The sequence below is a fragment of the Salvelinus sp. IW2-2015 genome, linkage group LG18 (genome assembly GCF_002910315.2).
Source record: "Salvelinus sp. IW2-2015 linkage group LG18, ASM291031v2, whole genome shotgun sequence".
Taxonomy (NCBI): Eukaryota; Metazoa; Chordata; class Actinopteri; order Salmoniformes; family Salmonidae; genus Salvelinus; species Salvelinus sp. IW2-2015.
Genome location: NC_036858.1, coordinates 32,910,510 through 32,923,379, shown reverse-complemented (window position 1 = coordinate 32,923,379; position 12,870 = coordinate 32,910,510). Strand labels below are relative to the sequence as shown.

Below are 12,870 nucleotides of genomic sequence, written 5' to 3'. Positions count from 1 at the left end.
TTTGGGTTTTACTCCTTTATGCATGGGCAAAGAAAACACAAACTCGGGGGCATTGGATTGTTATGGAAGAGTGTCCCAAGATGGGTAAAAGGAGGATGAAAGCTTTTGCCTTGGGAAAAAAAACTCGTGGGTTACAAAAAACCGACGAGCCCAACCCTGCGATTTGTTGTGGACCCAGGAGCGGGACATTGATGGGCGAAAGATACGGGAAATAGATGTTCAAGGAGGCGCGGAAAAACGCGAAGGCTTGAGCTGACAGCCGCTTATCATTGTATCCATACACCAGGGGCCGAAGCGTTGTGCGCGGTAAAAATTGCCTTGAAAATGGAGCATGTTAATGATGGGCCATACATCATTCCCGCGGCACCAGAGGTGAACATTTTATAGAGCCATTAGGTTTGAATCATCCGCTCAGTTCAACGCATTTCTGACGGAGTTAGAAACGGAGATGGTGATTTGCCCTTATCACAGCAGAGGATGCGATGGCTTAAGCCAGGGAAAGGTGCTTCAAGACGATTTTAGAGCTTCGTGAGGAAGATGTCCTGTTCCTTCGAGCAAAGGGAAAGACACATTACACAACTCGACGAAAGTTGTGTGAAGCGTTCTGTTGCATACGAGGTCTTTTGAAGATGCAATGAAGCTTCATTCGTGTTGTCATTTCTGGTTAAGAATATGCATATGTATGCCATAGATATTACTGTAACAGGTACAGTAGAAGGCGAGTTAAAACCAAACTGACTTCTGTGGGAGACCCAGACTGCGGAAGAAAATTTGAGGCCACTTTTTCCCGTGCAGACCATATCGAAGAGAAGCTCCTCTACCAGGCGTTCCCGGCGCACAGTTGGCTGATAAAATAAGGTTTGGCTTTGCGGCTAGATCTTTTCGAGCCGATTTGCTGGACTTGAAGCACAAAAAGCAGGTTTGGAAACCTGCTGCGGGTAACCCATTGTGCTGTAGGACCAGTGGAACTCATCCACCAAACTCAAATGAGTTGATTGATCCTCCAATGCATGATGCATCTGAGGGCAAAATATAGCGGCAGTGGTGTGCGGAGGTTCGCCCGTTTCTCCCCGCACAGCATGCCCCAGCTGCGCATTCCAGGCTGCTCAAACGATTTGTCTATGTTTGGCAAGCACTAGCCTGTGTGAACAACTGTTTTCTTTTGGATGACCTTGGAGACAAAACATCACATCAGAAAGTCGACTTACCTGGCTGAACACCTCCACTTCAATTCTGACGGATTTCTCCATGCTCAGGAGCCTGGTACCCCGAACATTATGAACTTGTGGAAAGATGGGACATCCACCAAAGTTATCACCCTCCAACCTCAAACAAGTGAACATTATCTGGCAATCCAACATTTTTCAGAAGTTATTTATTCAGTTCCACATAAAAGTTTCAGCTTTCAATATTTGTGTTTCACTGCCTGAAGTTTAACTTCTCTAAACAAAGTGTTGTTTTTTGATTATAGATTGATTTTGCTCTGTATATTTATTTGTATTATTCAATATCCATTATATTTTAAAAATATTAATCAGTTCGACTGATGAGATAAGATTAGAGCAATATTGTGTATATTTGTTTTTACTTTGAAGTAAATTTAGAGCCCACTTTTGCTAAAATATGAAAATATAGTGGCTACTTGATGGTGCTGATACCGTGTTCTTTCTTTTAATGTTCATTGTTATGGGGATTTTTATATAAATGGAAATTTGTTCTTTTGTGTCTGCTTTGAAGACATTAAAGATTACTTCTGTACAGGAGCTCATAAGTCAAAATATTTTCTTATTATATTGTAGTTATTGGGTTATTATAGTTTGTTAGGTGTTTTCATGTAGGTTCAATTAGGTTTCACTAAAGCTATAGTGCGTTCTATTTTAAAAATTTTTCAATGAACCATTCGATACAGCGGCCCTCGGCTTGTAGCTAAATTTTTTTAATTTTGGCCGCTCCGTCCCATTTTGATCTTTGACTACCCCTGATTCTAGATTGAGCCACTGAGCACTCCACCAAGCAGTTATATCTCACCAAAACAACAGGAGCTGTTGTTAGCCGGGGAGGAAAACATACATGAAACGTAAATCTGAAAACCATGTCAGCAACTAAAATATATGGATGATATTCTGGACCGTAATCTCAGTTGTTTATTGTTCAGAGTGGTATTTCAGTCATTATGACTTTTCTCGATTTTTGTTTTTATTTGTAGACAACCAATGTGTTTACATGACGTCCTAATGGCCAAAGCACATTGATAAAAAATAAATGACAACGAAGAAGGAAGGGACTGTTATGATACCGTCTCAGCATATTCCGTCGTCACCATGATACCTTGGTTTGAGTTTGAGAGTTGCCAAAAGGAACAAGTTCCACGTTCTGATTGCAGAGTAAACAAAGTTATCAATCCAGTAGAAGTGAACCTGCTCCACTGTACCCCCACCCCCCCCACTCCCCAGCTCCTCCAGCACAAGAAGGATCCCTAATCAAACCCTGGCCCTCCAGAAGATATCACAACAGCTACATCGCTCTGGCCTCGGACTCATGAACCGACCACTCCATACAGTAATTGATTTGGATGACACATAGAAAAGAATGGTCTTCGTTTGAACAGATGTGCAGGTTATTAAAGTAAACGGTTTAAATATGCTGTTCTTCAGGAGGGCTAATCGGCTGCTGTTTGGAGCTAGCTCCCTCGGGGAGCCATCATTATCTAGTCGGATCAGGCTAGCGTATGGCGCTTCCAATTTTGAGGGTGTAATGTATAGTATCTTCCGGTTTAGATAATGAACATGTCCAGTAAGCCACAGCTCTGGAGCAGAAAGATCAGGCTCCGCCGGACCAGCCTTGGGCTCTGTAAGCAAAAACTGCAGGAAAGCTAGCAGCTCCTCATACTTGGCCTTTTTATGGCAAATTAAGATGAAATTGTTATTTGATTAGGCTCGGTAATGGAAAACCACTGAAATACCTGCTACTTTTGAAACACTTTGGTGAGGTGGGTACTCGAGAGAGGCACATTAACAAAGCAAAGCCCCAGAGCCAAAACCAAGCAGTGAAACCCCAGTAGTTCTTGCTGATGGGGAGGGGCAACCCACAAAATTTCTCTTGTTAACGAAACTTATAATAGTTTTTGACCGAGAAGGTGTGGACTAACATACAGACTTGGACAATGACTTAGGATCAGAGTCAGACCTGTCAACAAATATGTTGACTTGCAACTCGACTTGGGACTTTGACTTTAACACCAATGACTTGTGACTTGACTTGGACTTGAGCCTTATGACTCGACCTGACTTGATACCCTCCCCAAGCCCAAAATATTACAAATTATCCTATTTAAAAAAGTCTGCAGTGCATCAACTCTTCATTTAACGGATTACAGTTTGAATCGGACAGCAGCCAATCAAATTGTGCCAGCTGAGAAAAAGTTGTGCGTGGCAGCGCAGAGGAAGGTCAGAGGGTGAATTCAGATGGAGCCCTTGGAAAGATGATACCCAAATGTTTTATTTTCGGATATAAAGACGACGCTGTATCAATAAAAAATGGATTGCAACTTGCAAAACATGCGGGAAGAAAATTACAGACGGAGGCGCAAAACAATTTCCAACTTCGTTCGATATTTGAAACTCCACAAAGTCGTGCAGAGAGAGAGAGAGGGAGTGTTTAGGTTAGTCGATTGTGTACAAGCCTACTGCGCCCCATAGCGATCCTCGATAGTTGATCACTATTGGGGGGGGTGTCTTTCTCATGGCTACCCATGTATTTCCATGGAAATATAAAGTTTATTTTGAAAGTAATAAATATATAGATATTTTTAAAAGCATTCATGATTTGCGTAAATGTAATATACTAACTTACTCTTGTTAAAAATATGAAATGGTATTACATTTGGTGAAGAGCACATTATGACTTGTTTAGGAATCGAAACTCAAAGTTTAAGACTTGACTTGATGGTCTTGACTTGAGACTTGACTTGGACTTGCCTGTCTTAACTTGGAACTTGACATGGGACTTGAGACTTACTTGTGACTTGTAAAACAATGACTTGGTCCCACCTCTGGTTTTGACAAGTCAGTTAGGACAATGACACAAGTAATGACACAAGTAATTTTTCCAACAATTGTTTACAGACAGATTATTTCACTTATAATTCACTTTATCACAATTCCAGTGGGTCAGAAGTTTACATACACTAAGTTGACTGTGCCTTTAAACGGCTTGGAAAATTCCAGAAAATGATGTCATGGCTTCAGAAGAATCTGATAGGCTAATTGACATAATTTGAGTCAATTGGAGGTGTACCTGTGGATGTATTTCAAGGCCTACCTTCAAACTCAGTGCCTCTTTGCTTGACATCATGGGGAAATCAAAAGAAGACCTCAGAAAATAAATTGTAGACCTTCACCAAATGCCTGAAGGTACCACGTTCATCTGTACAAACAATAGTACCCAAGTGTAAAAACCAAGGGACCACGCAGCCCTCATATCACTCAGGATGGAGACTCGTTCTGTCTCCTACAGATTAACGTACTTTGGTGCAAATCAATCCCAGAACAACAGCAAAGGACCTTGTGAAGATGCTGGAGGAAACGGGTACAAAAGTATCTATATCCACAGTAAAACGATCCTATATCAAACATGAACCATGAAAGGCCCGCTCAGCAAGGAAAGCACGCTCCAAAACCGCCATAAAAAAGACTACGACAGTTTGCAACTGCACAAGGATGACAAAGAGTACTTTTTTAGAGAAATGCCCTCTGGTCTGATGAAACAAAAATAGAACTGTTTCGGCATAATGACCATGGTATGTTGGAGGAAAGGGGGATGCTCAAACCAAAGAACACCATCTCAAACCTGGAGAACACGGGCACGATCGTCGTAATAACTTGAACCAAGGGGCAGCGTACGTAGAGTTCACATCTTTTATTACTTGGTGAGAACTCTTCAGCAAAAACCAAACAATAAACGAAACGTGAAGCCAAAATGACAGTGCTCACAGGCAACAACCCAAAAACAAGATCTCACAACAACACAGTGGGAAAATGGCTGCCTAAATATGATCCCCAACCCAGAGACAACGAAAAACAGCGCCTTTATTGGAACCAAACCAGCCAACCATAGAAAAAACAACCTAGATGTACCCACCCTAGTCACCCCCCGATCCTAAACCAAAATAGAGAATAAAAAGGCTCTCTATGGTCAGGGCGTGACACACGGGGGTGGCAGCATCATGTTGTGGGGGTGCTTTGCTGCAGGAGGGACTGGTGCACTTCACAAAATAGATGGCATCATGAGGATGGAAAATTATGTGGATATATTGAAGAAACATCTCAAGACGTCAGTCAGGAAGTTAAAGCTTGGTCGCAAATGGGTCTTCCAAATGGACAATGACCTCMAGCATACTTCCAAAGTTGTGGCAAAAAGGCTTAAGGACAACAAAGTCAAGGTATTGGAGTGGCCATCACAAAGCAATGACCTCAATCCTATAGAACATTTTTGGGCAGAACTGAAAAAGTGTGTGCGAGCAAGGAGGCCTACAAACCTAACTCAGTTACACCAGTTCTGTCAGGAGGAATGGGCCAAAATTCRCCCAACTTATTATGGGAAGCTTGTGGAAGGCTATCCAAAACGTTTGACCCAAGTTAAACAATTTAAAGGCAATGCTACCAAATACTAATTGAGTGTATGTAAACTTCTGACTCACTGGGAATGTGATGAAAGAAATAAAAGCTGAAGTAAATCATTCTCTCTACTATTATTCTGACATTTCACATTCTTAAAATAAAGTGGTGATCCTAACTGACCTAAGGACAGGGAATCTTTAGTAGGATAAAATGTCAGGAATTGTGAAAAAGTGAGTTTAAATGTATTTGGCTAAGGTGTATGTAAACTTCAGACTTCAACTGTAAATGTGAGCTGCTCCACGTTCTTAACCTGGGTGGTAGCCATAGCCGCCGGGAAGATGTTTATGGGGTGCTGGGATTTTTTGTTGTTGTTGCCTACTTTTGTGAAGAAAAACATACATTTTTTAATTCATTTTTTTCAGGGGTTGCTGCAGCACCCTCTGCACCCCTGCTTCCCACAGCTATGGTGGTAGCTGTTAGTTCACACGTGATGGTAGACCAAACATGTAATGTTCTGTTTGATGTGCATGCTGCGAAGTGCATGTGTGTGTTTGTCAATCCACAGGTGGTTGTTCCTGTGTTTTCCTTCTCCTATAAATACGTGTCTGCACAGGCTGTCTGTCAGCTGACAGGTGGCTAGCTACTGTGAATAAACACTTACCCAGTGCGGGCTGGGTAGCTCCCTCCCTCTCCTGGTGGGGGAGCACTCTTCTCGGGCAGCAGACCCAGGGGGTTTTGTCCAGGACCAACCTGATGGGGTTGTCCATGTGGCCCATGCCCCAGAGGGTGGCGGGCAGATCCAGGCACATCAGGTTCGTGGCCACGGGGTCCTGTCCTGAGGTGGGGAATGTCAATCCCCCCAGGTTCAGGATGGACTCCTACCCTCATCCCCTGGGGATCCAAGCCTTCTCTCTCCAGAGGCAGGTCTGGGTCCTCTTCCTCCACCTCTGGATCTCTGGCCCTGACCTCACAATGAGCTGTCACCAGCAGCCCCAGCACCAGCAGCATCAGTTCTCCCACAGTTGTCATGTCTGCTTCCCTGCCTGGTCCTGATCTATCCACACTAGCTAGCTGCCAAAAGTGTCTGAGACCTCTCCGGGACTGCTATTTGTTTTTAAAGAGTTGCGTTTTGGAAATACCCCGCCCCCATGTTCAAAAGTCAACCTCCTCCTCCCCAGGCTAGGAGTCCCCTCCCACTGTTCCCCTCACTCACATACACATACTCGCACACACACATGCACTCACACCTCAGCCACCCAACTCCTGAAGTTTTCAAAGCCCTCTAACAATCCTCGGAAATGAGCCTCCCACCCACCAGCCAGTTCCCTATGGAAAGGTCGCAGGCCCTGGAACAATGAGTGTGGCTGTGTCTCTCTCCCCTCTCTCAGGCCCACAGGCTGGAGGTGCTATTAGGATCCCCCCCACCACCACACACACAAGCACAAACGCAGCACACACGCACCAGCCGGGCCGGTGAGGAAGCAGCCCATTTCTCTTGGCAAGTTGGCAGGTCACTGGAATTCTAATGTTCTTATCACCTCGCCTCTGTCTCTCTTCCTCCGATTGGCATAGTGCAGGAAAAGGATGTTAGGGGAGAGAGCGAGGGATTGGACGTGTTTTTAAAGGAGTGTAAAGGGGTGTTACCCAGAGGATATAGTGAATCAGTCAAATGTATCTGCATGGGAGAGACTTCAGACCCCTCTGGTTATCTCTGTCTCTTTGCATCAGGATCACAAACTGGCCCATATGAGTAATCACCTATTAAATATTTAGTGGGATTCCCCATTTCACTGGCAGCAGTGTGAGAAAGAGGAGATGAATGACGTTATGACAATACGTTGTTTAGCTTAAGGATGAGTCAGTGTTTGAGTTTTGTATCGCCATGGCGACAGATGTTCCAATAGTTGAGTGGTTATAGTGAAAGTCACCTACCATGGTAACACTTCTGTATAAGTCTCAGTGACAGTGTTATTGTCACATTAACTTTAAGAGTTGACTTGGAATGTGTGCTGTTACTGTGCTTATCTTCCCCAGTGCTTGGGACAGACTTGTTCGCTATAGTATCATTTACTGTGCTCCTTAACATGGATGGCCTTGTAACTCTTTAGTAGCAGCAGGACCTGGGGACATCTGAAGTGCCTCCCTTATATACAAGGAGAGACAGACCGTGGAAGCCCATTAAAATAGACAGACTACCATGATCATATACAGTAGAGTCACAGGCTGGGACATTGTAGGGTCTGCTGCCCTAGATTCTGACCGTTGAAAGGAAAACAAAAGAAAGGAAATGTTTTTCTTCTTCTCCATCAGAACTTAATCCTCTGAGTTGTGCTTTACTTGTTTGCTTCCAGATGTAGCTCCTTCAGTTAGTGGGTCGCTCCTCGGTGGTCTGTTGATCGTGGACTTGCCAGTGGTGTCGCTCCCTACGAATTCTGTGTGATCGTAGACTATGATTGTTGTGTTTCTGGCCTGGCGGAGCCAGCGAGCCCCAGGGTAAATCAGCTAGAGATGAAATGACAGAGGAGTGTTCACGGTATCATCAGCAGGTGTGCTAGTGTACACGCAGAGAGACTGAGGCCTTGTTTTGCCACTCCTCTGGGGAGATGGAACAGCCGCTTTGGATAGCTGGGCTGGGGATCAACAGTCCCACCCAAGAGAGGTTGCCCCCAGACGGGACAGGCAGGAGGGAGAGCTCTGGTCATTACTGATCTGTTATTTTAGTTAGAGCTGACGTAACTGTTAGCAGCATTGTAGTTTATATACAGTGTTAAAAAAATACTCTCATACTGAGAAAAAGAAGATACCTAGTAGAAATACTCAAGTAAAAGGAGTCACCCAGTAAAATATACTAGTAAAAGTCTAAAAGTTTTTGTTTTTAAAAATTAAGTATCAAACAGTAAAATCGAATTACTTGTACTTAAATATCAAAAGTAAAAAAGTATATTACCATTTCAAATTCCTTAATAAGCAAACCAATGCACAATTTTTTTATCTCCCGGTGCGCAGTGTGTCGTGTCTAGGCACTGCACGCACTGCTACTGCGCACCAGAGTCTCTGGGTTCCGCCCAGGCTGGCTGGGTCGCGCCCAGGCTCTGTCGCGCCGGCCGCAACCGGAATCCGTGGCGACGCACAATTGCATAGCGTCGTCCGGGTTAGGGAGGTTTGGCCGGAGGAGGTTTGCCGTAGGAATCCTTGTCTCATATGTGAAAAAAAAGAAAAAAGAATGTAAATAAATTATGCACTCTTACGTAAGTCGCTCTGAGAAGAGCGTCTGCTCTGCGTAGGATATCCTTGTATGTAAAAAACTATATACAGGGGGAAACAAGTATTTTGATACACTGCCGATTTGCAGGTTTCCTACTTACAAAGCATGTAGAGGTCTTCATTTTATCATAGTACACTTCAACTGTGAGAGACGGAATCTAAAACAAAAATCCAAAAATTCACATTGATGATTTTTAATAATAATTTGCATTTTTATGCATGACAGTAAGATTTGATACATCAGAAAAGCAAACTGGAATATTTGACCAGGATCGTTCTCTTGATAAGTTGTGAATGACCATTTCTGCAAAATTAACGATACTTTTAGGTTCAGGGAAAATGTAAGGAGTTAAAAAGACATTTTTCTTTAGAATGTATGAGTAAAAGTTGGCAAAAATATTAAATAGTAAAGTAAATACCCCAAAAATTACTTAAGTGATACTTAATGTATTTTAATTTAAGTGCTTTATACCACTGATTTATATATACACTACCGTTCAAAATTTTGGTCACTTAGAAAATGCCCTTGTTTTTGAAAGAAAAGCACATTTTTTGTCCATTTTTAAACTATATCAAATTGTCAGAAATACAGCGTAGACATGTTAATTGTAAATGACTTATTAGCTGGAAATGGCTATTTTTTATGGAATTATCTACATAGTGTTACAAGAGGCCCATATCAGCCAACCATCACTCCTGTGTTTCAATCACGTTGTGTTAGCAATCCAAGTTTATCATTTTAAAAAGCTAATGATCATTAAAAACCCTTTTGAAATTATGTTAGCACAGCTGAAGCTGTTTAATGATTAAAAAGCAATAAAACTGCCGCCTTTTGACTAGTGAGTATCTGGAGCATCAGCATTTGTGAGTCATTACAGCTCAAAAATGGACAGAAACAAAAACGTTCTTCTGAAACTCTCATCTATTACTTGTTCTGAGAAATAATGCTATTCCATGGAGAATTGCCAAGGAAAATGAAGATCTCATACAACATCTGTGTACTTCTCCCTTCACAGAACAAAGCAAAACTGTCTCTAACCAGAATAGAAAGAGATTGGAGGCCCCGTACACAACGAGCAAGAGGACAGTACATTAGTGTCTATTGAGAAAACAGATTTCCTCAACATCAACATTGAGAGCGACTCCGGATCTGCCTCTAGCAAAGAGTGCACAGAAAAACCATATCTCATACTTCATTAAAAAGAAACATAAGATGGACAAAAAACACAGACACTGGACAGAGGAAGATTGAAAAAAGTTTAGATTCGTCTGTCCTACGTTTTGAGGTTCGATCACAAAGAAGAACATATCGTGAGATGCAGAAAAAAGGAAAAAAATGCTGAGAGTGTGACGCCTCTGTCAAGCTGTGAGGCCATGTGATGGTCTGGGGTCTTGTGTGGTAAAATGGAGATTTACAGGGTAAAATGATCTTGAAGAAAGGAAGGCTATCACTCCATTTTGCAAAAAAGAATCTCTTCAAACTTCACTATGGCCAAGACCAAAGACTGTCAAAGACACCAAACAAATTTAGACCTGACCAGGCTGGGAAACGAATCTGCAATAGTAAGCAGCTGGTTTGAAAATCAACTGTGGGAGCAATTTAGGAAATGGAAGAGATACAAGACCACTAATCTCCCGCGATCTGGGGTCCACGCAAGACTCACCCGGGGTCAAATGATCACAGAACGTGAGCAAAAAATCCCAGAACCACCGGGGACTAGTGAATGACCTGCAGAGAGCTGACCAAATAACAAGCCTACCATCAGTAACACACTACGCCGCCAGACTCATCCTGCCATGCCAGATTGTCCCCCCTGCTTAACCATACATGTCCAGCCCGTCTGAATTTCTAGAGAGCATTTGATGATCCCAGAAGAAGATCCGAGAGAATTCTATGCAGATGAAACCAAAATATAACGTTTGAAAAACTCAACTCGTCGTGTTGGAGGACAAAGAATTGCTGAGTTGCATCCAAAGAACACCATAACCTACTGTGAAGCTGGGGGTGAAACATCCATGCTTTGGGCTGTTTTTCTGCAAAGACCAGGACGACTGATCCGTGTAAGGAAAAATAATGGGCATGTATCGTGAGACTTTTGAGTGAAAACCTCCTTCCAATCAGCAAGGCATTGAAGATGAAACTGGCTGGTCTTTCAGCATGAACAATATCCCAAACACACCGCCCGCAAGAAGAGTGCTTCTAAAAGCATTTCAAGGTCCTGATGGCCTAGCCAGTTCCAGATCTCAACCCATAGAAAATCTTGGGTTGAAAATCCGTTTTTGCCCAGCAACAGACCCAAAACATCACTCCTCTAGAGGAGATCTCATGGAGGAATGGGCCAAAATACCAGCAACAGTGTGTTTGAAAACCTGTAAGACTTACAAAAACGTTGACCTCTGTCATTGCAACAAAGGTATAAACAAAGTATTGAGAAACTTTGTTATTACCAAATACTTATTTCCACCATAATTTGCAAATAAATTTAATTAAAAATCCACAAGTGATTTTCTGATTTGTTTATTCTCATTTTTCTTCATAGTTGAAGGTACCTATATGAAATTACACCTCTCTCATATTTTAAGTTGGAAACTGCACAATTGGTTGCTAACTAAAATACTTGTTTGCCCCACTGTATATGTATACGTATAATACCACATATACGGACCCAACTGCTTCAAAAACTCAATGGATGCATACAACAGAATTCCCCATACTGTGAATGATTATTGGCTTAGGAGGGAGGTGTATAGCTAATTTATTTACCCAGCACCCAATGTATGAGTTTCTCTTAATCACAAGAAATTGATGCGCTTGGAGAAACAAACTTTACTGAAGTTTAAAAATGACATGGAATAGAGCTTTCCGCCGAGAGAATGTCCTAATATGTCGAAAGTCAAGAGAGCAACAGGGCCATAGTGAAGGACAGGGAGGTGGGTGGTTGGGAGTTCTGTGAGTTAGACCAAGCTCAACATCAAAGTTGCAAACTGGACTTTCCAACACTGTCAATTTAATGCTATGTTTTGTTTTCCAAAAGAAGCAGTAGATTTGATTTCCTTGAAAATACGAACAAGGAAATAGGCAGCTTTTTTTTACTGTGACCCTGGTGCTGAGTACCTAAAGGAAACATCAGTAACCAGGTACAGGAGATGCTTGAAATACCCCAAGGTGGACTCTCCCAAAATTTTCGAACAAAAGCTGGAGACAAGCTAAGATGTCCAACTTTCGATTTTTTGTAACAGGCTCCTTTTGTTCCACACATAGCCCCACCATACTGAGGATGAATTCTGGGCCACAGTTAATTGATAAAAGCATCCTCTTGGTGCCATCGCTGTTTGGATGAGGAGGCCTTGTGAGGTACTGGACCATTATAATCTAAATACATGAAAGCCCTCAAAATGAAAAAATAGTCAACAATCAGCAATAGATGCGCAGTTTTCAATTAGAACTATGGTAGTTCAGTATTAACTGCACAAAAAGTTGGGTGAATAGAAATTAGTGAAAACGTAGAACTTTGAGGGTGTATATTAGATGATCTTTCCAGGAAGTGCTAGAATATAGGCCATTTCCAATGCCATATCAAATTATCGCCACATGCCTTCCATGTATGCTGCTTATGCGCAGTGGGCACGCCTCAAGCAGACCGTGCTGGAGTCCAGGCTGGCTGCCTGACGTAATCATTGCGTCTCGTTAACTCATAGTTTTTGTTGTATGCGCCCTATCCTCGCCCGCGTGCCTGCTTTCCGCTGCTGTACGACTATACTAGGTGCACGGATGGGACGACTGCACAGCGATGCGACTGTTGCTGCAAGTGTGTGGCGCAGCGCTTTGCATGGGGTCTGTCTGGAACTAACTGGCAGCAGCCCACTATTTCGGCGCTTTATTTAATCACTGTCTGAATGAGGATTTGTGAACTGAGAATGGGAGATTATATCTGCCGATATCGCGCATCCGCCATCTGCGGTTAAAGATGCAAGCTAGAGCGGGTTG

At 42.7% G+C, this 12,870-nt stretch overlaps 1 protein-coding gene across 2 annotated transcripts in view; it reads right to left on the bottom strand.

Annotated features, from left to right (window-relative positions):
• LOC111978646 (multimerin-2) overlaps nt 1–6,728 on the bottom strand; it is a 33,426-nt gene extending 26,698 nt beyond the window's left edge. For both annotated transcript variants that reach the window (XM_024008837.2, XM_024008838.2), the window contains exon 1: nt 6,280–6,728. In XM_024008837.2, the coding sequence (XP_023864605.1) occupies nt 6,280–6,647 (368 nt within the window). In that variant the 5' untranslated portion in view covers nt 6,648–6,728. The remainder of the gene's footprint in view (nt 1–6,279) is intronic.
• Between the last annotated feature and the right edge of the window lie 6,142 nt (nt 6,729–12,870).